At 43.4% G+C, this 23,194-nt stretch overlaps 1 protein-coding gene across 1 annotated transcript in view; it reads left to right on the top strand.

Moving 5' to 3' along the window:
- The window catches only part of IPO7 (importin 7), a 188,326-nt gene extending 168,187 nt beyond the window's left edge, over positions 1-20,139 (top strand). Inside the window, 3 exon segments of the mRNA XM_030201007.1 lie at positions 1,599-1,802; positions 3,066-3,182; positions 17,423-20,139. Of these exon segments, the coding sequence (XP_030056867.1) occupies positions 1,599-1,802; positions 3,066-3,182; positions 17,423-17,520 (419 nt within the window). The 3' untranslated portion in view covers positions 17,521-20,139.
- The last annotated feature ends 3,055 nt before the right edge of the window (positions 20,140-23,194 follow it).

Below are 23,194 nucleotides of genomic sequence, written 5' to 3'. Positions count from 1 at the left end.
ATGAAAGCAGATTTATAGCTACCTCCCCATCCCCCACTACAGGAGATGTGACCATTCCATGAGAGTGACACCTAGATGGTTGGCATTAAGGCTCATGGTTGTAAGTTTTCAAAGGGAGCCAGTCTATATGATGGTTGCAAAGGTGACCCAACTTTTTTTTTAATGGGGGGGCGGCAGGGAACCACAGTGTAGCAGAATATAAAATAGAGGGAAAATCCAAAGTAGTGAGAATAAAGACTTGTCAGATCCCATCCTGGTACCATTTTGAGCAGGAGAGACTTCTGGGTCAGAGGTGTTTTACTGCTGTATGTGAATCTTGCACATTTGGTCAGACAATGGCATCTGTACTGTGTTAAGGTGTAAATGTTTAGCATCCTGAGAAGAAATGTATATAATATTGACGGACATTCTTTACCCTACACATTTCCCAGTACACTTACACATTAGATTTGTTTGGTTGTTTGATTTATTTAGTTGTCTTGTTGGGCTGAAGTATTATCTCTGGCTATAAACAATTACTCCTCTTACCCTTTTAACTGTTTACATCTCATTCCTCCATGTTCTCCTTTTCTTACACGTCACCCTCATCTTGGCTTTTGAACTCCTGCTTGGAGTATCACTCAAGGAGACATTTCATTAGATTCTACCAGATTTGCCCTAACTCTCCCCCTCCCACCCCTTGAACATTTTGATATATCCTCATCGCCACATTTGTTGCTGAAACATTTCCATGATTGCACTCTATTCCAACTGCTTACTCCTCAGTCAGACTAAACTAAGTTCTTTAGCACAGAGAATGAATGTCTTTAGGTGTGTAGCTTGTGTGATGCCTAGTTTCCATTTCTTTGTATTGGCTTTTCTTTGTGTACATTTTACAGTGCTATGCAAATCCGAATGTTAAATAAATTAACATAGTGTAGTCCCCATGTCACTTCTCCCCCCCCCCCCCCCCCCCAAAATGCATTTGAAAACACTTTAAAAGCATGATAAGGATTTATTATTCAGTTAGAAATTGATTTTATGTTTCAACAATTTTTTATTGATGAGGTCACATGGTATACAATTCCATCTCAGTCAATATAAATCGTATAACAGCGAAGTCTAGTACACATTACTAAACCTGAAACGACCATCATCAATGTTTTCCAAACTTTTCTCCCCTATCCCTTCCTTCTTGTCTTCTCCTATATTTATAATGTGTACATGTATAATTACTGTGCAGTTGCATAACTATTAACAATAAACTTTTATATGAAACTCCAATATTTATAACTCATGTTTTACTCAGTGTATTATCCCAACAGTATTTACTGGTGGGTCCTCTTAATGTGCTCCTTCAAAGGATTGTTCTATCTAATAATACACATGTCCCTCTATTATGCATTGAACATTACCCTTCCCACTCCTATACCCCCCTCCCCCCCCTAGAAATTGATTTTAAAACCATTGGTTGAGGGCATTTTAAATGGGGAACTGTGATGTCTGTACGTAGCAAGTGATCACTTGAAAAAATTCCGACAAGAGCTCCAGGAAATGAGCAAGTACTTGATAGGGTGCAATCTTACTGTTACAACCTGTAACAAGTTCTTCTCATTTAGAGCTGGGCAGCGATGAAGATGACATTGATGAAGATGGACAAGAGTACCTTGAGATTTTGGCAAAACAAGCTGGAGAAGATGGGGACGATCAAGACTGGGAAGAAGATGATGCTGAAGAGACAGCTCTGGAGGGCTACTCTACAGTTATTGATGATGAAGACAACCTTGTGGATGAATATCAGATATTTAAAATTCTCTTTCAAAGTAAGCAAAACAGGATATTGGTATGTCTTTGCTCCTAAATTGTCTGTGACTGAAAAGGTTTCTATAATACTAGTAAAAAAGGCCCGTTTCTGACCGCAGTGAAACGGGCGCTAGCAAGGTTCTCCTTGGAGTGTGTATGTTTGAGAGAGTGTGTGTGAGAGTGACTGTGTGAGAGAGAGTGAATGTGTGAGTGTGTGTGTGACAGAGAGAGTGAGAGTGGGTGCGAGTGTGTGTGTGAGAATGAAAGTATGTGCCAGGGTCCCCCCTCCCTCCCATTGCCAGGGTATTCCCCCCCCCCGGTCTGTGTCACAGTTACAGGCTTCCCCCCCCCCCCCTCTCAGTTGCAGGGGTTTCCCTCTCCCTCCCTTTTTTCGCTCCCTTCCTATTCAAGTGAATACATTTGTTGTTTGAGCATTTTTTTTTTTTTCTATTGGAGTCAGAGTGTGTCAAGTTTCCGGCTTGAGTCTTCATTCGAATGTTGGAGGTGCGTTTTATGTCCAGATGGGGTGTGGTTGAGGGTGAGTGTATGAGTCAGGGTGAGTGGTGCTGAGTGAGCTTCAGAACGCTGGAGGTGAGAATTATTTATATAGATTGTCTTCATTAAAAAAAAAAAAAAAAAAAAGGATCACTTGATAAAAGCTGTCACTTTTTTATTTTAATGATTCAATGTATTTAAACATATACGTATCTGTGTTCTAGGAGATGGTGCTTGCATGTAATACGCAATTTGCTATGACAAATTCAACATAGGATGGCTGCCAGTTGGAGCCCTTCTGAAAATTCAGTTTGTTTTTGCAGCTCTAGATTTGTCTTATTGAGTGTCTTAAAAAGGTTTAGTTCTCACTAGTTGTATAATGCTGTTAATGATATAACATGCTCAACAAGATGAGCTCTATGAAAACCTAAAAACAGTGCTTCAGGATGGGAAGTACCCACACAATGATAAGGATACCTTTAAAGTTAAGTATTTTTCAAGTTATCTCCTTTTCTGTAATAGTTTGCCTTTTAATTGTTAAAAAAAAACAAAACCCTACCACATCAGACCAGGCTCTTCTAGTCCAGAATCCTGTTTCCAGCAGTGGCTAGTCTAGGTCACAGGCACCTGGTAGAGTCCCAAAACTTAGCAAGATTCTATGTTATTTAACCCTAGCTTTTACTCAAGGGATACCAAACTAGAGAGCCTGGGTGAGGATGCATTTAAGAACAATGTGTAGAGGAGATTCTTTGGAATGATGGAGTAATATTTGCTGTTCTGTTCATTAGATCTTCAGAATCGAGATCCAGCTTGGTACCAGGCTCTGACACATGGTCTGAATGAAGAGCAAGGAAAACAGTTACAGGACATAGCAACCTTAGCAGATCAGAGAAGAGCAGCGCATGGTATGTTAGGGGCTTTTTAAAAATAATTTTGGACAGATAGTTGTATAATTTTGAAAATATCTGTAATGTCCATTATCTTGAGACCAAGACATATTCCTCATAGTAACAGAAGAGGGGAATGGATTAATTACAAACTCTTTCCACAAGGATTTGTAACAAGATCTTTGCTTACACCCTATGCTGTATATTAAAATGTTTTATTCTCCGAGGACAAGCAGGCTGGATATTCTCATGTGTGGGTGACGTCACGTCGGCCCCCCAGAGGATTTTCAGTAAAAATCTGCAAAAGTCGAAAAAAGGAAGTGACGTCATCAGCGAGCATGGTCGCTTAAACTCCGTGCTCCCGAATACCCACAGCGAAAATAGCTATTCCCCGGTCCTACCAGAGAGCGATACATGGAAAAAAAACCCCGTTAGTTGCTGAACCAGAGTGGAGCGGGTCTGAGACGTCAATGCAAAAGTGAACGGTGCCGCCCAACCTGTCTAAGTTCGCGTATAAGCAAAGCGCGATGAAAAAAAAACATGGCGGCTGAAGCGTTCGAAGATGCGGCGGAACAGGCCGGGGCGGAACTGCAGCCCTCAGGAGATATGTTTGTAACGCAGGCCCAGGGAGACGCTGAGGTGGCCGGACTACCGGAGCTCTGCGCCTGGATTCAAGAAATCCGTTCGGATTTAAAGGCAATGAGATCAGAGCTGGCGACTCTGGGGGCCAATCCGAGAGGCGAGATAGCAGAGCTGGGACACCGAGTAGAAGAGGTGGAAAGGCCGAATTGACAAACACTCGGAGTCCCTGGGCTCCCTGGAGCAGCAGATAGCAGATGAGCGATTAGGCCAGCAGATACTGTCTGAAAAGTTGGAAGACCTGGAAAATAGAAGCAGGCGCCACAATCTTCGTTTTCGCGGTCTGCCTGAGACCCCAACGTATCAGAATAGCGAGCAAGTGATTCAACAAATAGCCAGTGCTCTGCTAGCGACCACGGAGGAGCCGGTTTCACCGGAAAAAATAATATTGGACAGAGCTCATCGGTCCCTGGGGACCAATAGGAAGAACTTACCCAAAGATATAATAGCTTGCTTCCAAGATTTTAAATTGAAAGAAGGAGTTACGGCAGCAGCAAGGCAAGCAAACTCGGTGGAAGTATATCAGGACCTTGCAGCTGCCACTTTGAAGAGAAGGGCTGATTTAAAACTGGTAACGGCCAAGTTAAGAGAAATGGAGATCCGCTATCGTTGGAGATATCCGTTTGGGCTGGCATTTTATAAGGACGGAAAACAGCACCTAATCAAAACGCTGGCATAAGCACAGAAGATACTATAGGAGGAGTACCAGATTGCCACACCCTCTGCAGCAGAACGACCACCATTGACAACAGACTCCAGGACCCACCCAAAGTGGCAAAGAGTTGGTCACAGACGCCTTCAGCGCCAGAAGTCAGCTGGACGTCTCACTTGACATCATTCTGTGACAGCGGGGGGTGAGACCCCTTGTGAGTGGATGAGACTACCTGGGTTCCGGGGATACCAGGGATACCAGGAGCGCTGGGTATGGAAGTAACAAAGTTGTATCTGTTGGTGGTTAATGTTGGTTAGAATATGAAGAAGGGAAATATAGAGCAATGTCATAAATGTTGGAATGTTAATTGTTAAAGGCACTAAAAATTAAAAGGTATGAATGGGTATTAGCGGGTCACATTCCTCCCTTGACGCACCGTCCAGGTTCTGGCGCAGGTGCTTTGGTGTTTGGGAAGGGTTGGGGAGGGGATCAAACATGCAGGGGGGGGCAGGGGAGGTGGGTTGGAGGGTTGGGAGGAGTGCCTCAATGTATGTTATAGTGATGCTAGAAACAGACTATATTTTATACCTTTACAATGCTTAACTGTGTGACTATAAATGTGCGTGGGTTGAACACCCCGCAGAAAAGAAAACAGGTATTTAGAGAAATGCTGCGCCAAAAGGCAGATGTGATGTTTCTCCAAGAGACTCATCTCAAAAAGGCCCATGAATACTTAATAAGACATAAGCAATACCCGTTTATATGGTGTGCCTCGGCCACAGAGGTTCAAAAAAAGAGGGGAGTTTTGATTGCACTGTCCCGGTCCATGCCCTGGCAAGTTAATACAACGATCGAGGATAAAGCGGGCAGATACCTACTATTGGTGGTCTCCCTGTACAAAGTGTATTATACTATGATATGTGTTTATGCACCCAATGAGGGTCAAAAGGTATTTATGCAGGAACTGGAACGGATTTTGCAAAAGCATGTTAAAGGGCAATTACTGATAGGGGGCGATATGAACCTGACAGTGGATCCAAATCTAGACAACTCGGGAGGTATGGCACGGTATGCCCAGGGAGACAGAGCGGCCTTTTAAGTCCTGGCTGGCAAGATGGGGCCTGACTGACCTGTGGAGGGATAAACATGGAGTCGAAAAAGATTTTACTCACTATGCCCCTTCACACAAAACATACTCGAGAATTGATTACTGGCTGGGCGATGTGATGGTGAGGAGCCAAGTGGGGGAGGTATACATCATATCTTGCAGCTGGTCGGACCACTCTTTAGCGGTGCTATCTCTGCAGACGGGAGCGAGACCCAAAGGGCGAACACATTGGAAGCTAAATGAGGCATTGTTTTTAGACCCACAGAATATAGCTACATAAGTAATGCCATACTGGGAAAAGACCAAGGGTCCATCGAGCCCAGCATCCTGTCCACGACAGCGGCCAATCCAGGCCAAGGGCACCTGGCAAGCTTCCCAAACGTACAAACATTCTATACAGGTTATTCCTGGAATTGTGGATTTTTCCCAAGTCCATTTAGTAGTGGTTTATGGACTTGTCCTTTAGGAAACCGTCCAACCCCTTTTTAAACTCTGCTGAGCTAACCGCCTTCACCACTTTCTCCGGCAACGAATTCCAGAGTTTAATTATACGTTGGGTGAAGAAAACTTTTTCTCCGATTTGTTTTAAATTTACTACACTGTAGTTTCATCGCATGCCCCCTAGTCCTAGTATTTTTGGAAAGCGTGAACAGACGCTTCGCATCCACCTGTTCCACTCCACTCATTATTTTATATACCTCTATCATGTCTCCCCTCAGCTGTCTCTTCTCCAAGCTGAATAGCCCTAGCCTCCTTAATCTTTCTTCATAGGGAAGTCATCCCATCCCCGCTATCATTTTAGTCGCCCTTCTCTGCACCTTTTCCAATTCTACTATATCTTTCTTGAGATGCGGCGACCAGAATTGAACACAATACTCAAGGTGCGGTCGCACCATGGAGCGATACAACGGCATTATAACATCCTCGCACCTGTTTCCATACCTTTCCTAATAATACCCAACATTCTATTCGCTTTCCTAGCCGCAGCAGCACACTGAGCAGAAGGTTTCAGTGTATTATCGACGACGACACCCAGATCCCTTTCTTGGTCCGTAACTCCTAACGTGGAACCTTGCATGACGTAGCTATAATTCGGGTTCTTTTTTCCCACATGCATCACCTTGCACTTGCTCGCATTAAACGTCATCTGCCATTTAGCCGCCCAGTCTCCCAGTCTCGTAAGGTCCTCTTGTAATTTTTCACAATCCTGTCGCGATTTAACAACTTTGAATAACTTTGTGTCATCAGCAAATTTAATTACTTCGCTAGTTACTCCCATCTCTAAATCATTTATAAATATATTAAAAAGCAGCGGTCCTAGCACAGACCCCTGAGGAACCCCACTAACTACCCTTCTCCATTGTGAATACTGCCCATTTAATCCCACTCTCTGTTTCCTATCCTTCAACCAGTTTTTAATCCACAATAGGACATTTCCTTCTAACCCATGACCCTCCAATTTCCTCTGTAGCCTTTCATGAGGTACCTTGTCAAATGCCTTTTGGAAATCCAGATACACAATATCAACCGGTTCCCCTTTGTCCACATGTTTGTTTACTCCTTCAAAGAATTGAAGTAAATTGGTCAGGCAAGATTTCCCCACACAAAAGCCGTGCTGACTCGGTCTCAGTAATCCATGTCCTCGGATGTGCTCTGTAATTTTGTTTTTAATAATAGCCTGTACCATTTTCCCCAGCACCGACGTCAGACTCACCGGTCTATAATTTCCTGGATCTCCCCTGGAGCCTTTTTAAAAAATCGGTGTTACATTGGCCACCCTCCAATCTTCCGGTACCACGCTCGATTTTAAGGATAAGTTGCATATCACTAGCAGTAGCTCTGCAAGCTCATTTTCAGTTTTATCAGTACTCTAGGAAGAATACCATCCGGTCCAGGAGATTTGCTACTCTTCAGTTTGCTGAACTGCCCCATTTCGTCCTCCAGGTTTACTGTGAAGTCAGTAAGTTTCTCCGACTCGTCTGCTTGAAATACCATTTCCGACACCGGTATCCCACCCAAATCTTCCTCGGTGAAGACCGAAGCAAAGAATTCATTCAGTCTCTCCGCTACGTCTTTGTCTTCCTTGATCGCCCCTTTTACCCCTCGGTCATCCAGCTGCCCAACTGATCCTTTTGCCGGCTTCCTGCTTTTAATATACCGAAAAAAATTTTGCTATGTTTTTTTGCCTCTAATGCTATCTTTTTTTCGTAATCCCTCTTGGCCTTCTTTATCTGCGCCTTGCATTTGCATTGACACTCCTTATGCTGCTTCTTGTTATTTTCAGACGGTTCCTTCTTCCATTTTCTGAAGGCGTTTCTTTTAGCCCTAATGGCTTCCTTCACCTCACTTTTCAACCAGGCCCGGCTGTCTTTTGGACTTCCGTCTTTCTTTTCTAATTCGCGGAATATGTATGGCCTGGGCCTCCAGGATGGTATTTTTGAACAGCGTCCACACCTGTTGTACAGTTTTTACTCTCTCAGTTGCCCCCCTAAGTTTTTTTTTTTTTTTACCGTTCTTCTCATTTTATCATAATCTCCTTTTTTAAAGTTAAACGCTAACGTATTTGACTTTCTGTGTACAGTTACTTGAAGGTCGATATCAAAATTGATCATATTATGATCACTGTTATCAAGCGGCCCCTGTACCATAACGTCCCTCACCAGATCATGCGCTCCACTAAGGACCAAGTCTAGAATTTTTCCTTCTCTCGTCGGCTCCTGCACCAGCTGCTCCATAAAGCTGTCCTTGATTTCATCAAGGAATTGTACCTCTGTAGCGTGTCCCGATGTTACATTTACCCAGTCTATATTTGGATAATTGAAGTCACCCATTATTATCACATTGCCCATTTTGTTCGCGTCTCTGATTTCTTTTATCATTTCTGCGTCTTCCTGCTTGTCCTGGCGAGGCGGACGGTAGTACACTCCTATCACCATTTTTTTTCCCTTTTATACATGGAATTTCAACCCACAATGATTCAAAGGTGTGACTTGTGTCCTGCTGAATTTGTAATCTGAGTCAAGGCTCTCATTAATATACAATGCTACTCCTCCACCAGTCCGGTCCACCCTATCACTACGATATTGTACCCCGGTATGACAGTGTCCCACTGGTTATCCTCCTTCCACCAGGTCTCAGTAATGCCTATTATATCCAATTTTTCATTTAGTGCAATATATTCCAACTCTCCCATCTTATTTCTTAGACTCCTAGCATTTGCATATAGACATTTCAGAGTATGTTTGTTGTTCCTATTTGCATGATGCTTAGTACCTGACACTATTGATTTGCCATCTTTTGTCTGATCTTTAGTTGTATTTAAGGGCACCTGGCCTACGGTCTGTTGTGCAACCTCACTATCCAGAAACCCTATCTTCCCTGTTTGTGAGGTATCTTTGCAAGATACCTTTTCCCGAACCATGCGCTTTTGAGCGACTGTCGGCCTTCCCCCCCATTTCTAGTTTAAAAGCTGCTCTATCTCCTTTTTTAAATGCCGACGCCAGCAGCCTGGTCCCACCCTGGTTAAGGTGGAGCCCATCCTTTCGGAATAGGCTCCCCCTTCCCCAGAATGTTGCCCAGTTCCTAACAAATCTAAAACCCTCCTCCCTGCACCATCGTCTCATCCACGCATTGAGACTCAGGAGCTCTGCCTGTCTCTTGGGCCCTGCGCGTGGAACAGGTAGCATTTCAGAAAATGCTACCCTAGAGGATCTGGATTTGAGCTTTCTACCTAAGAGCCTAAATTTGGCTTCCAGGACTTCTCTCCCACATTTTCCTATGTCATTGGTACCCGCATGTACCAAGACAGCGGACTCCTCCCCAGCACTATCTAGAATCCTATCTAGGTGATGTGTGAGGTCCGCCACCTTCACACCAGGCAGGTAAGTCACCAGGCGATCCTCACGTCCACCAGCCACCCAGCTATCTATATGCCTAATGATCGAATCACTAACTACAACAGCTGTCCTAACCTTTCCCTCCCGGGCAGCACTTGGAGACATATCCTCGGTGCGAGAGGATAGTACATCCCCTGGTGGGCAGGTCCTGGCTACAGGAGTACTTCCTACTTCACCAGGGTGATGCTCTCCTTCTAGGAGAGCTTGAGAAGTACATAAGGGAATATATTGATATCAATGATAATGGGGAAACGCATCCGGCAAGTGTCTGGGAGGGAATGAAAGCGGTGTTAAGAGGTCAAATTATTGCTTTGCAGGCCCACCTCATTAAGGTTCAGAAAGGTAAGGAAGATGAAATTAGAACTAAATTGGAGGCCAGTGAGAGAGATCATAAAGCGGACCCGACAGACACGCAGAAATTGCAAGACTTACAGAAATCTAGAGCGCAGCTTAATGATATACAGATGACAGAGAGAGCAGTGCAGCTACAGCGAGCGCAACAAGAATATTTTGAATTTGGTAACAGAGCCAGTAGACTTTTGGCAAATAAATTGAAAAAGCAGACCCAGAGAAACTATATCCCGGGGGTATATAATGCAACAGGCTAGTTAGTGAGTCAAACAGAAGAGGTACAGAAAGTATTCAGGGATTACTATGCTCACCTATATAAATCGGAACAGAAGGGGACGCGGGAGGACATTGCCCAATATTTGCAGGAGGTGAAACTCCCAGGCCTCTCGGAGGAGGAAGTAGAGTATCTGTCCTCCCCTATATCGCTGGAGGAGGTAGAGAAGACGATTGCAAATTTGCCTACTAATAAGGCACCCGGGCCAGACGGCTTCTCCGCACGTTTCTATAAATTATTTACCAAATGGTTAGCACCGCTACTGCTGAAAGTGCTCACCTCCTTTGACACTATAGGAGAAATGCCTTACTCTTGGAGGGTGGCTGAAGTAGTTCTGATACAGAAGCCGGATAAGGGCCCATTGTACTGTGGATCCTACAGACCTATATCACTTTTAAACATCGATTATAAAATCTTTACCAAAATTCTGGCAACAAGACTACAAAAGGTACTTCCAAGAGTGAATCATGACGACCCAGCGGGTTTTATAGAGGGCAGACAGACGTTTGACAATATAAGATCCCTGCTCCATGTAGTTCAGCAAGCTAACGACTAATCAGAACCGGTACTGCTTTTCTCGGTGGATGCTGAAAAAACTTTTGATCGGGTAGAGTGGCCTTTTCTTTTTGAGGTTTTGAAACAGATAGGATTAGACGGGAGAATTTTGAACTGGTTCCACTTGCTCTATACTAACCCCCTGGCTATACTAAAAATAAATGGGTCCTGCACAGAACCGATAGGTCTGGGTAGGGGGACGAGACAGGGGTGCGCGGTGTCGCCCCTGTTGTTTGCACTGTGCATTGAACCATTAGCACAAAAAATTAGAGACCATGGGAGCATATGGGGAGTGATCAGAGGCAGACGGGAGCATAAGATCATGCTCTTTGCCGATGATGTGCTGTTGACATTAGCCCAACCCAAACAATCATTACAGCAGGCTATGGAGGTGATATCACAATATGGGGAGCTATCGGGCTTTAAAATCAATGCAACCAAGTTAGAGCTATTGAACCTCAATATACCCCAGAACGTGGTCCAGGAATTGCAGAATATCTACCCATTTAAATGGGCACCTAAAGCAATTAGATACCTTGGGGTAATGATCACCCCAAGACTAGAGCAAATATATCAGGAAAACTTCCCTAAGAAAGTCAGAGAGCTCTTTGGAGAATTGGACAGATGGGAGGGGCTCACGATATCATGGCTAGGCAGAATCCAAGCTGTAAAAATGATGCTTTTACCAAAATTGCTGTATCTATTTATGGCTCTTTCAATCCCAATCCCCCGGGCATTTTTTCAACAGTTAAGCAAAAAAGTATTTGCATATATCTGGAGGAAGCGGCCACCCAGAGTGCGCAGAAGCGTGATGTATCAAAGACCAAACAAAGGCAGCATGGGGGTCCCAAATTTTTACCTCTACTATCAGGCAGCACAGCTGAGGGTTCTTACTGAGTGGAATCCGGCTAATACTAAAAAATGGTTGCATTGGTAACGTGCCTGGATGGGAACCCGATATATAGGGGACATATTATGGAAGCCAGGAAGGGAAATATTGGAAATGATAGAGAGGGTCCCGGTGGGTCTTAGTCACATATTATAGACTTGGCTCCAGTTAAGGAAGCGGGTTTTCCCAGACAGAAATTATTTCCTGCAGATGGCTATTCAGGGGGCACCAGGGTTCCCTTTGGGGAGAGAGGAAAAGATATTCCAGATTTGGACTAAGAGAGGCCTACACAAACTGGGCCAGATTTGGGACAATGGGAAAATTCGGGCTTTTGAAGAGTTGCAAGATGAATATGGACTGGAAGAGAGAGACTTGGTCTACTATAACTGCCTTAGGAATTATATACTGAGACGAGCGAGGGATGAACTGGAGTTGGCCGAAACTCAATTGGAAAGAGCTATGGGACAGGGAGGGGGAAGAGGTGGCATAACTCAGCTATATAGAGCACTGTTACTGCTGTCCTCCCCATAGGATTTTTATACCGGAAATTGGGAGACAGAGTTACAGACCAAATATGTAGAAGACTGGTGGGCAAGCAGCCATAGGCACTTATTGAAGCGCTCCATTACCCAGCCACTAGTTGAAAATGGTTATAAGATCTTCTACTGGTGGTATTATACCCCGGTTCGTCTACAGAAGTTTTGCCCGCAATTATCAGCAGATTGTTGGAGGGAATGTGGATGGAGAGGAACATTCTGGCATATTTGGTGGGAGTGCCCAAAGGTACAAGCGTATTGGATGGAGGTTCTGGGCAGGGTGAGGGACATGACTGATATCACCTATCCAAGACGGGCTGAAAACTGTTTACTACATATATGGCTTCGAATGAGCCCCATACACTGTCATAAGTTGGTCATCCATGTCTTTGGCGCAGCGAAATTGGCGTTGGCAAGGGCATGGAAACAGAAGGAGACCCCCTCTATGCAGGTGGTGGAGAGTAGATTACATTACCTGTGCCAAATGTCGAAATTGACAGCTTTGCGAAAGGGGCAGATGCAAAAGTTTCAAAACATATGGGAATACTATGAAAAGTGGAAAGGATTGTAAGGAGGCAGGATAACATATATCTGAGGTGGGAGGGAGGGAGATGGGATAAGGGGGGGGAGGAAAGGAGAAGAATACAAGATGTAAACAACAATCGAGCGATTTGATGTTTCTATTTTGATGTAATATGCTTAGTGTTGGCTTGTAGCCAGTTGATGTTATACATTTTTGAAATTCAATAAACAGATATTTAAAAAAAACAAAAAAAAATATGCAAAAGTCTCTTCTGGAGCGTTCCACCGCACGTGGCGTTCGTACTGCGCATGCGCACACGTAGTTTCCCGCCCACTTCTCAGTTGAAACTCAAGCAAGACCGAGGGACCATGATTCTGATAGCGCCGTTTTGGCCCCGTCAGATCTGGTTCCCTCTTCTTCTGGAGTTATCTTCCAAAGAACCGTGGAGATTGGAGTGTTTTCCAACCCTCATTACTCAGAACGAGGGGGCGCTTCTACATCCCAACCTCCAGTCTCTGGCTCTCACAGCCTGGATGTTGGGAGCTTAGAATTCGCCTCCTTGGGTCTTTCTGAGGGTGTCTCCCGTGTCTTGCTTGCTTCCAGGAAAGAGTCCACTAAAAGGTGTTACTCCTTTAAATGGAAGAGGTTTGCCATCTGGTGTGACAGCAGGGCCCTAGATCCCTTTTCTTGTCCAACACAGCTTGAATACCTTCTACACTTATCAGAGTCTGGTCTCAAGACCAACTCAGTAAGAATTCACCTTAGTGCGATTAGTGCTTATCATCAACGTGTAGAAGGTCAGCCTATCTCTGGACAGCCTTTAGTTGTTCACTTCATGAGAGGTTTGCTTTTGTCAAAGCCCCCTGTCAAGCCTTCTCCAGTGTCATGGGATCTCAATGTCGTTCTCACCCAGCTGATGAAACCCCCTTTCAAGCCACTGAATTCCTGCCATCTGAAGTACTTGATCTGGAAGGTCATTTTCTTGGTGGCTGTTACTTCAGCTCATAGGGTCAGTGATCTTCAGGCTCTAGTGGTTCATGCTCCTTATCTTAAATTTCATCATAACAGACTAGTCCTCCGCACGCACCCTAAGTTCCTGCCGAAGGTGGTGTCGGACTTCCATCTGAACCAGTCGATTGTCTTGCCAACATTCTTTCCCCGTCCTCTTATCCGTCCTGGCGAAAGCAAGCTGCACACTTTGGACTGCAAAAGAGCATTGGTCTTTTACATGGAGCTGATAAGCCCCCACAGACAGTCCGCCCAGTTGTTTATTTCTTTTAATCCCAACAAGAGGGGAGTTGCTGTCGGGAAGCGCACCATATCTAATTGGCTAGCAGATTGCATTTCCTTTACTTATGCCCAAGCTGGGCTGACTCTGGAGGGCCATGTCACGGCTCATAATGTTAGAGCCATGGCTGCGTCAGTGACTCATCTGAGGTCAGCCACTATTGAAGAGATTTGCAAGGCTGCGACATGGTCATCAGTCCACACATTCACATCTCACTACTGCCTTCAGCAGGACAGTCGATGCAACAGTCGGTTTGGGCAGTCGGTGCTGCAGAATCTGTTTGGGGTTTAGAATCCAACTCCAACCCTCCTAGGCCCATTTTTATTCTGTTCCAGGCTGCACTCTGTTAGCTGCTTTCTTGTTTCAGGTCAATCTCTGTTATGTCCTCGCCGTTGCGAGGTCCAATCGACCAATGGTTATTGTTTTGAGTGAGCATGGGGGCTAGGGATACCCCACACGTGAGAATATCAGCCTGCTTGTCCTCGGAGAAAGAGAAGTTTCTTACCTGAAGCAGGTATTCCCTGAGGACAGCAGGCTGGATATTCTCACAAACCCTCCCACCTCCCCTTTGGAGTTGTCTTTCTTTTTAACGATTGGATTCAACTGAGGAGAGTGACCGCACGACTGGCGGGAAACTACGTGCGCGCTTGCGCAATATGAACGCCACGCGCGGTGGAACGCTCCAGAAGAGACTTTTGCAGATTTTTACTGAAAATCCTCCGGGGGGGAAGGGGGGGGGGGGCTGACGTGACGTCACCCACACATGAGAATATCCAGCCTGCTGTCCTCGGAGAATACCTGCTTCAGGTAAGAAACTTCGCTTTATGTATGGTGTTGACATTGTAAGTATTATACTATGCCATACTTTGAATTGTTGTTTGAATATTTTTACTGCTGTAATTGTCTACTGCTTATGTTTTACTTATTCTTGCTATACACCATCTTGAATGAAATCATTCAAAAAGGCAGTAAATAAATCCTAGTAAAATAAATATATAAAGAGGTTTATCATTGTTCTTGGTTCAAGCAATTTCAGAGAATTAAAGAGCAAAATTCACTCTTATGGTGCAGTGTCCAGTATTACTCACTGCACTGCTGCTTCTGTGATACAGAAAGGTAAAGGGGAGTGGCAAGTAGATTATAATAGGTATATGTCTAGATAGCCCGAAGAGTGACCACATTGGTAACTCTCTAGTCCTAAACTAAGAAGGTCAACTTTTGTGGTATAGGAGGAAGAGGTAGAGAGGACTCCCTGGGTTCTATGACTCCCTTCTCTGTTCGTTTTCTCCTCCTGTATCCTGCACTCACACAAACCTCATCAGTATGTCACTTTCTCTGAATGGTCTCCTATAGAGTGCATGCTGTTCTCCTTCACCACCCCTGTTAAGCCTTTGTTGATCTGTGTCTGTCCTCCAGTCTCCTTGCTCTTTCTTCTCTAAACTCTTCTGCCTCCCCCACCCTTCTCTTACTCTTTCACCCCTTGTAGTTCTATGGATGCTACATCTAACTTGTCTCAGTGCCACGTCTTTTTTTTAATAGGGCTTTGCCCTGTGCAGTCTGGTTAACAGAAGTGGCTGTACTAGCAGTGACTCTGGGAAGGCGAGAGTATTTAGGGGATGGCTGGGTGAAGCCTACAGGAGAGATACTGGAGAGTGGGAATGGGTTGGGAGAATTCAGAAATCACAGAAACAGGTTTGGGGTATTCAGAAGGCACTAGGGGCAGGTTAAAGTGGAGTGCCATATGACACGTAATTATTCCTTTTTATTACTTTACCATATTGTGAGCCAATTCTTTTGGCAGCTCTGGTGGTTTATTTTGTTTCCAGTATATATCTGAACATTCTTTTATATTAGCCTAAAATTTTGACTCATGACACAGGCTTCATAGCCTAGCTGAAGCACAGTGACCGTGTCTGGTCTGATTAATAAAGGCTGTTTGGATTTGCAAATCTCTTTGTGTTTGTACTCCACTCTCTTCATGCCAGCATCCCTCTTCAATCTACATCAGTCAAGATGCTCTACAATGCACACCATTTTGACCATGTTATCCCTCTGCTTAAGCTTGAACACTGGCTTTGTTACTGCACATGTCACTTTTAAACTTCTTACTTTGGTTTACAAATTGCACTCACCCTCTGCTCCTGCTTATCTCAAACTTCTCATCCTCTACACTCCTCTCCTGTTCCTCTGTTCCACTGATCACAATCTCTGCAGTTGCTGTCACCCCTCAGAACTTCATCTTATCTCTACCATCTTCCCACTTATTTGGCCAAACTGTGGAACAATGTCCCACTTCACTATCAGGAACCAATCAACTCTCGGCATTTAAGAAATTGCTCAAATCTGATCAGTTCAAGTTTTTGGTCCAGATAGCAACTAGTTGTATGTCTTTGGTTTGTTTTTTTCCTTTGTCTTCTCCATTTCTCCCCCTTTCTTTTATTACATTGTAAACCACTTTGAAGCCTAGTACAGGCCATATGGCAGTATATCTACTACTAGTAATCATTTCTGTAGCTCTATTAGACATATGCATCACTGTACACATTGTACATAGATACTTTCTCTGTCCCTAGAGAGCTCACAATCTAAGTTTTTGTATCCGGAGCAATGGAAGGTTAAGTGACTTGGAGCAACAAAAAAGGGGGTGGAAGGAGAAAGTTCAAAGCTGCTCAGGTCTCCCTCCACCCCCATTTTTGTTGCTTGGATTATTTGTGGACCCTGTTTTGTTCTATTTAGGTTAAGTGACTTGCCCAAGATCACAAGGAGCTGCAGTGGGAATCAAACCCAGGTCACCAGGATCAAAGTCTGCTGCATTAATAAGGCTACTCCTCCACTCAAGTGGAAATAAATGTCAGCAAAATATGAATTATACCATAATGGGCAGCATGGAAGAACATTCATACAGATATGATACTCATGATGTTGCATAATATAAATGAAACACCGTAATAAACATGATTAAACATAGATATGATGCACCATGCTGTTTGTAAAATACAATGAAACATCTTAATAGGCAACCGAGGGGGCAAGTGCAGTTGAGACATAAACAGATGTGAGGCTAAAGTGAAGGCGATTATATGTACAGTTGAATAAGATATGAGGACCTGGTCAAAGTTACAGGGTGTGCAGCAAGCTAGTCCAGATGCAGAGTGAGTGGATAGTCACCACATGTATTAAAGGCTAAGAGAAGCTTGCTTCCTGAAGTAGAGGTAATCATGAGTTCAGTATAGCTCCTCTGGAACTGAGTTTGAGTTTTAAATTTGGCCCCATAAGGTACTGATAGCCAGTGTAGTTTTTGCAGGAAGCGTGTGATGTGGCCATGCAACGTGCAGCATTCTTATCAGTTGTGCTGCAGCATTCTGAATTAGAGTTGGTGCAGACTTTGGTTTGACCAGTGATACAGGGCATTACAGTAGTCCACTAAACTCATCTTTTTAATATGAGTCCTAAAATTTCTGGTTTATTGACAGTGTAATAAATGTGTGATTGCACATTTAAATGTTTTTCTTGGATGTCTAACCTTTTTTTTATTTTTATCTTCTAGAATCTAAAATGATTGAGAAGCATGGAGGATACAAATTCAGTGCACCAGTTGTGCCAACTTCATTTAATTTTGGAGGCCCTGCCCCAGGAATGAATTGAATTCTCTCTTCCTTTCTTGCTACTGTTGTGGACTGATTGTAGTGAAGAGCTTGTGTTCCTCCCAGTAGTGGTACCAGAACCGGTTCATGTCCCCTAAAAGTCACTCTAACCTAATTAGAACATTGAGATTGGACAGTACAGCCTGGTATGTGGGGGGAACTGATCATGCAACCTGGCACTGGGACAGCAAACAGAGGTTTTGTTTTGAAGATTAATAAGATCTGGACTTCCAAACTTCAAAACTAACATCCCATGGAAAGCTGAAACCAAGAGGGGGATGCCATGGAGGCAGTTTTTCTTTTTCCAAGGACAAAGCATGGGCTGCAGGACTATCAAATGTCTCATGTACAGGGCAAACAAGAAAACCAACTTAAATATATTTACTTGTAGCAGTGCATTAGCATTTTCTGGCCCTTTTCTGCCCAGTTAGGTGTCCATCATTTTAATGTAAATAAGCTAAGGTAATCTGATGGCTTAACTTAACTTCAATGTTTGTTATCAAATGGATTGTTCATATGTAGATTTTTGGACACTTGACTGTAGCACTACAGGATAACTGAGAAGTCTGTAAATGTTCTAGCACTTTTATATTGTAACAAGCCTGCTAGCCTATGTACAAAATAGCAAACCGATTGCTGTTTATAAGCAAAAAAAGACAGGGATTTAATGGGAGGGAATAATTTCAAGTTAATTTAAAATGAATTTGCAGTTTTGTACCTGGTGACTTAGTGGTGCAGTCACCTCTGGTTGTGACTTGAATTCGGTTATGTAAAAAAAAAAAAAAAAAGGGTTGATGATATTCCATTGCTGCTACAAATGGCAACACCCTCTGTGTCTTTTTTTTTTTTTTTTTTTTTTCCTTAAAGCTCTCTATGTACAAGTTGAAATTTGGATACAAAAATGCATTGTACGCACTGAGATAAAACTAGTTTTCTTCTCTGAAGCATGTAAAATTGGACATGAAGTTCTGCTCTTAAAGAGTTGATTGAAGTGTGTGGATGAAACATCTATATATGCAATCTATTAAAAAGATCGTAATTGGGCTAACTCGGACTCCTTTATGAGAGCGGTTGATTTCTTGAATGGTTCACCATTCCCAGTGCCAGACAGGTGATTAGTCTCTTATTAGGTCATTGCAACATCTTGTTCACAAAAGCACATTTGATTCTTCAGTGCCCGCATTGTGTAGAGGACACATTGCACCTCCTGAGACCATACAGACCTAGCTAGCTATAATCGGCCATAATGGGCAGCTCACATTGGGCTTGTCTTCTAAAGTGTGAGAGAACTATTACTGAATTTTCTCATTTTTCAAGGGTATCAGTCTTAAATATATGAAGGAATATGATTGGTATCACATACATTTGATTATTTAAATATGGCTAAATCAAATTCATTTGGCAGCTGAAACCAAGTTTAATCCCCGCCTCCTTTTTATACCTGAGCTTAGTGTTTAAATTGAGATGATGCTGTGCTGACCCCATTCAGGATCCTATATTGTATTAATACAGCATAAATGCTGGAGCTGGACTTGAAGATAATTTTTAAATGGAGTGTGTGGCTATGGGAAAAAGTATTTCATGTATTAAGGAACTCGAGGCTACAGGAAACAGTAGAACGAACTGATAAGTAAACAGGAACTGAGTCTGCTGTTAAACTAGTCGGGCCACCGACTTCCCTTCTACAACAATAGGTGTGGGAGGTAAAAATGTTTCTTCTGTACTGCATTTTTAATAGTAGCCTAGTGCCACTAACAGGTGAGCTGCATTAGGCTCTGGCCTATGGCATCTTCAGGTCCTCAAGTCTGCTTTCTACCTCACTGCAGTATTCAGAAGAGAAGCAGAGAGAGCAGGCAAGACTTGGGCTTTTAAACCCCTTACTTGTTTGAAGTTAAATATGGTTACATTTAGTCTGTTCTAGAAGTATCCCCCCCAAAACCATGGAGAAATGTTTTCAGTTTCCATCTGCTTGTCAGTCTCCTAATGTAAAAAAAATATTTTGAGAGGAAGAGGTGGCTGCTTTAATTTGTGTACATATAGTTCACTTGCTTTTATTACACTGGTTTTGTTTTGACTTGTGAATTACTTTAAAGTATGCACTAATTTATACAGTAAACATTTTACACTATACCTATTAAGCACACAACAGCTGTGCACTGTATACCAATTCTATAAATGTTTTATGCTCAGAATAAAATGCCCCAGCAGAATACAGGGACTATGCATCCCACTGTATGAGCAAGGTAGCTGCAAGAAAGAGGAACCAGGGATACCGAGACATTTGGGGGCAGTTCAGTAGCTTGGTTGGTCTTCAGCAAAAAAAAAAAAAAAAGTTTTTTTGCTATTTCATCTGGTCTGCATTGAAATGCCCCAATTCAGCAATCTTTTGTGGTGATACCATTGATATGTACTTACAGATAAATCTTATCAGTATGCAATGTTTTAAAAAAAATTTTCTGTTAACTTTTAAATTGTTGAAATGCCTATTTCTGAGAGAACAATTTAAAAAATGTGGGAGAATAAGCATATAATCTATTTTCTTGGAATTGTTTACTAGTAGGTCATTCTGCTGAGCATGGAATTGCTAATTATTAAATAAAAATGCAACCATACTTTTAAATCGTTGTCTTTCGGCTCCTGTAATAGATATGAAAACAAGTATTCATAAACTAATGTCCTGCCTTTTACTACAGGTATCCAGGGATGTGAATAATTTTCCAAATTGCTAGCTAGTTTTGGCTACCCTATGAATGCTGACTGCAGGACATCTCTACTTCACTTTCACCACTGGTCTTTCACTTTTTTCTGGTTCCTCTGCCGTATGGTTGGATCTAGGATGTATGGGTCTACTGCAGTGGCTGTTTGACAGAAGCACAGTAGACTCTGTGAGGAAACCTTACATCATAACTTTGATAGTTATCCTCATTCAAAGAATTTCATTGATATAGAAACTGCATTTCCTTTATGTATTCAAAGTTCACTATAAAATATTGGCATACCAATCTGGTCAGTGTCATAACACGTCATAAATGTCAGACATACTGCCATTATTTTTGCTCTTCTGGTACTGGTGTATATCTAAAACTTTGTGGCCCTTTTACTAAAGTGCAGATCTGCATACTAAGCCTGGATTTAACATGGCACTTTTGAACAGCTTTTTCTCTTTTTTTGCTAGTTGTGTTAATGTTCCCATTAGCGCATGGTACCTGCAAAAAATTAACATGGGAGCACTTATACTGCCTCCTGTTCAGGAGGAGCTAAGTGCTCCCACATTAACCCTGTGTTATCCAGTTAGTGCATACTTATCCTGATATGCTAGCTGGATAACACAGGAATGCCCATTCTCTGCCTATAACACACCCCTCCTAAAAAAAAAATGGGTAATGTGCAGTATGTTTGCTTTCCCCTTGGGCGTTTGGGTACCTGATAAATTAAGGTAAAATTAGTCCTTACCTGATAATTTTCTTTCCATTAGTCCCAACAGATCAATCCAGAGATTTGTGGGTTATGTCCCTCTACCAGCAGGTGGAGCTAGAGAGAACTTCAGAGGTTTACTATATGTGGTCAAGTGCAGCCATCTTAACTTCAGTATTGTCGATACCAAAGCAGTGGAAGGAGGAAGAGGATAACAGTAAGTCCTCTCCTGCCTGCATAAAACCCATGTAAGCTCAACTGCTCCTGTGAGAGGGTAACGGAAGATTTCCTGTTTGGGTTTTTTTTTTTTTTTTTAGCCAAAATCAAATGAAGGAATCGGATGAAACTGAGGCACCACGGCTCTCGAAACCAGATCCCTTTTTTTGTGACCAGCCAGAGGACAGCATGATGCTATGCTGGGATGCATTTCTGCTCAGGAGGTCAGGAATCTGATGATCCCATGCAGTGTGGGTGTTTCGTAAGGAGGAGTCTCCTTCCTATATACCTAAGGCTCTCCAGGTTCTGAATATGTCTGCTTCTGATCCTGCCACCGCTGCATCTGCTAATCTTAAAACGGCTAGCACTAGAAGACTGCTTCAGTCTTTAGCAGTGCATGAGGCTATGTAGGAAGTCACTTCTGCTCAGTGGTCACCCCAGACATTGCCCCACTAAACAGAGGCGTAGCTAGGTGAGGTGCAAGGGGAGTGGCTGCTCCCCTAAATGGATTTTGAATAGCATGGTGCCTATGCAGATCAGCCTTTCAGCTTCACACTGATGCCTATTTTACAAAAGGTCTGCTCCCCTTGACATCAAAACCGCTATGCCCGCATTTATCAATCTAAAAATGGCTTGGCTTTCCAAACTGCATGAAGCAAAGATTTGACTAACTGAACTCACTGGTCACTTCTAAATAGTATAGGAGTACATGGTGAACATCCAAGAAGCGGGAAGAGACAAAGATGGAATGGGATGGAAGGCAGAAACCACTGTATGCAGAAAAGACAGGACTGTGCATCCCATCACCCCTTCAGGAGGATCTCAAACGGATGAAGTTGGGAGTTCTGAGACCCTGCCTGGACTGGTTTGCTGAAGAAGACTAGGTTGCCGCGGATGATAGCCCTAGTGTTATAAAGATAAGGGCAAGCCTGACCCGACCGAAGAGAACGTGTAGCCATGTCCTCAGGAAGACGCTGAGTCTGAATCACCCAGATCTTCTGCCAACTTCACTAAGTCCTCAAACAATAACTTGCCCTGAAAAGGGAGTTGAACCAGCCACTGTTAGAAGCTGCATCTGCCACCCAGCAGTGCAACCACATTAAACGACAGGCTGTGACCACCAAAACATCTGCTTATTCGATGCCCAAACAAATAGAAGAAAACTGTCAAGCCGGCCTGAACTCTGGCAAGTGAGGAGGCGGTCAACTGTCGTCTGCTTTCTGGAAGGGATCTGAAATCTGTTGCAGCCAGCTACGGCACACCCTAGCAGCCTACAAACTGCAGATAGCCACCTCCAGAGAGAGTGAACTTCTGAAATGTCAGCGGAAGGCTGTGTTGAAATCACCCAGTGAGACTAAGTTGGCGTGAAGGGAACTATAGAGATGGGGACCAAAGCAGAGAAAGGCACCCCTGAAGTGGTCTGATATGGAATCAGGCCCATGAGGCAATGTCCAAGAAAGAGACCCTTGTGCCCATAACTTGAACCTATTCCCATATCCATGGACCTGGTAGGGAAAGTAGAACCTGACTTGGGTTGGCACCTGATGCTGAGAAGAAAAAAGGAAGAAAGGACTTCCCAAGCCTATATGGAACATCACTCCCTGCTAAGCCAAGATTTGTCCTGGAAACAACTGACTCTTGGCAACGTTAATTACCAATCCTAAGGACTGAAGAAGGGTAGGTATCTTGGATGACATTTGCAGAGTCTCTTAATAGAGATCAGCCAGTCATGAGGTATGGATGAACCTGCAATCCATCCTCACGAAGGAAAGCTGCCACTATCACCATGACCTTGGAAAAATGTTTTTGGTAACATGGAAAGGCAGAATGACATGGTCATAAATCGCTAATGTCCCTCTGTGGGAAGGAGCACTGGGAATATGAAAGTATGTTTCCTTGAGGTCCATGGAGGCTAGAACTCTCCCCACCAGACTGAACTATTACCCACTGCAAGGTTTCCACTCTGAAAAGTTGAAACATAAACACCCTAGACTCTTGTGTCATCCAAACTCAGCTGGAAGGAAGCTCCCTGGTTGGAACTACAA

The sequence above is a fragment of the Microcaecilia unicolor genome, chromosome 4 (genome assembly GCF_901765095.1).
Source record: "Microcaecilia unicolor chromosome 4, aMicUni1.1, whole genome shotgun sequence".
Lineage (NCBI taxonomy): Eukaryota > Metazoa > Chordata > Amphibia > Gymnophiona > Siphonopidae > Microcaecilia > Microcaecilia unicolor.
This window is presented reverse-complemented; position numbering and strand designations above follow the sequence as displayed.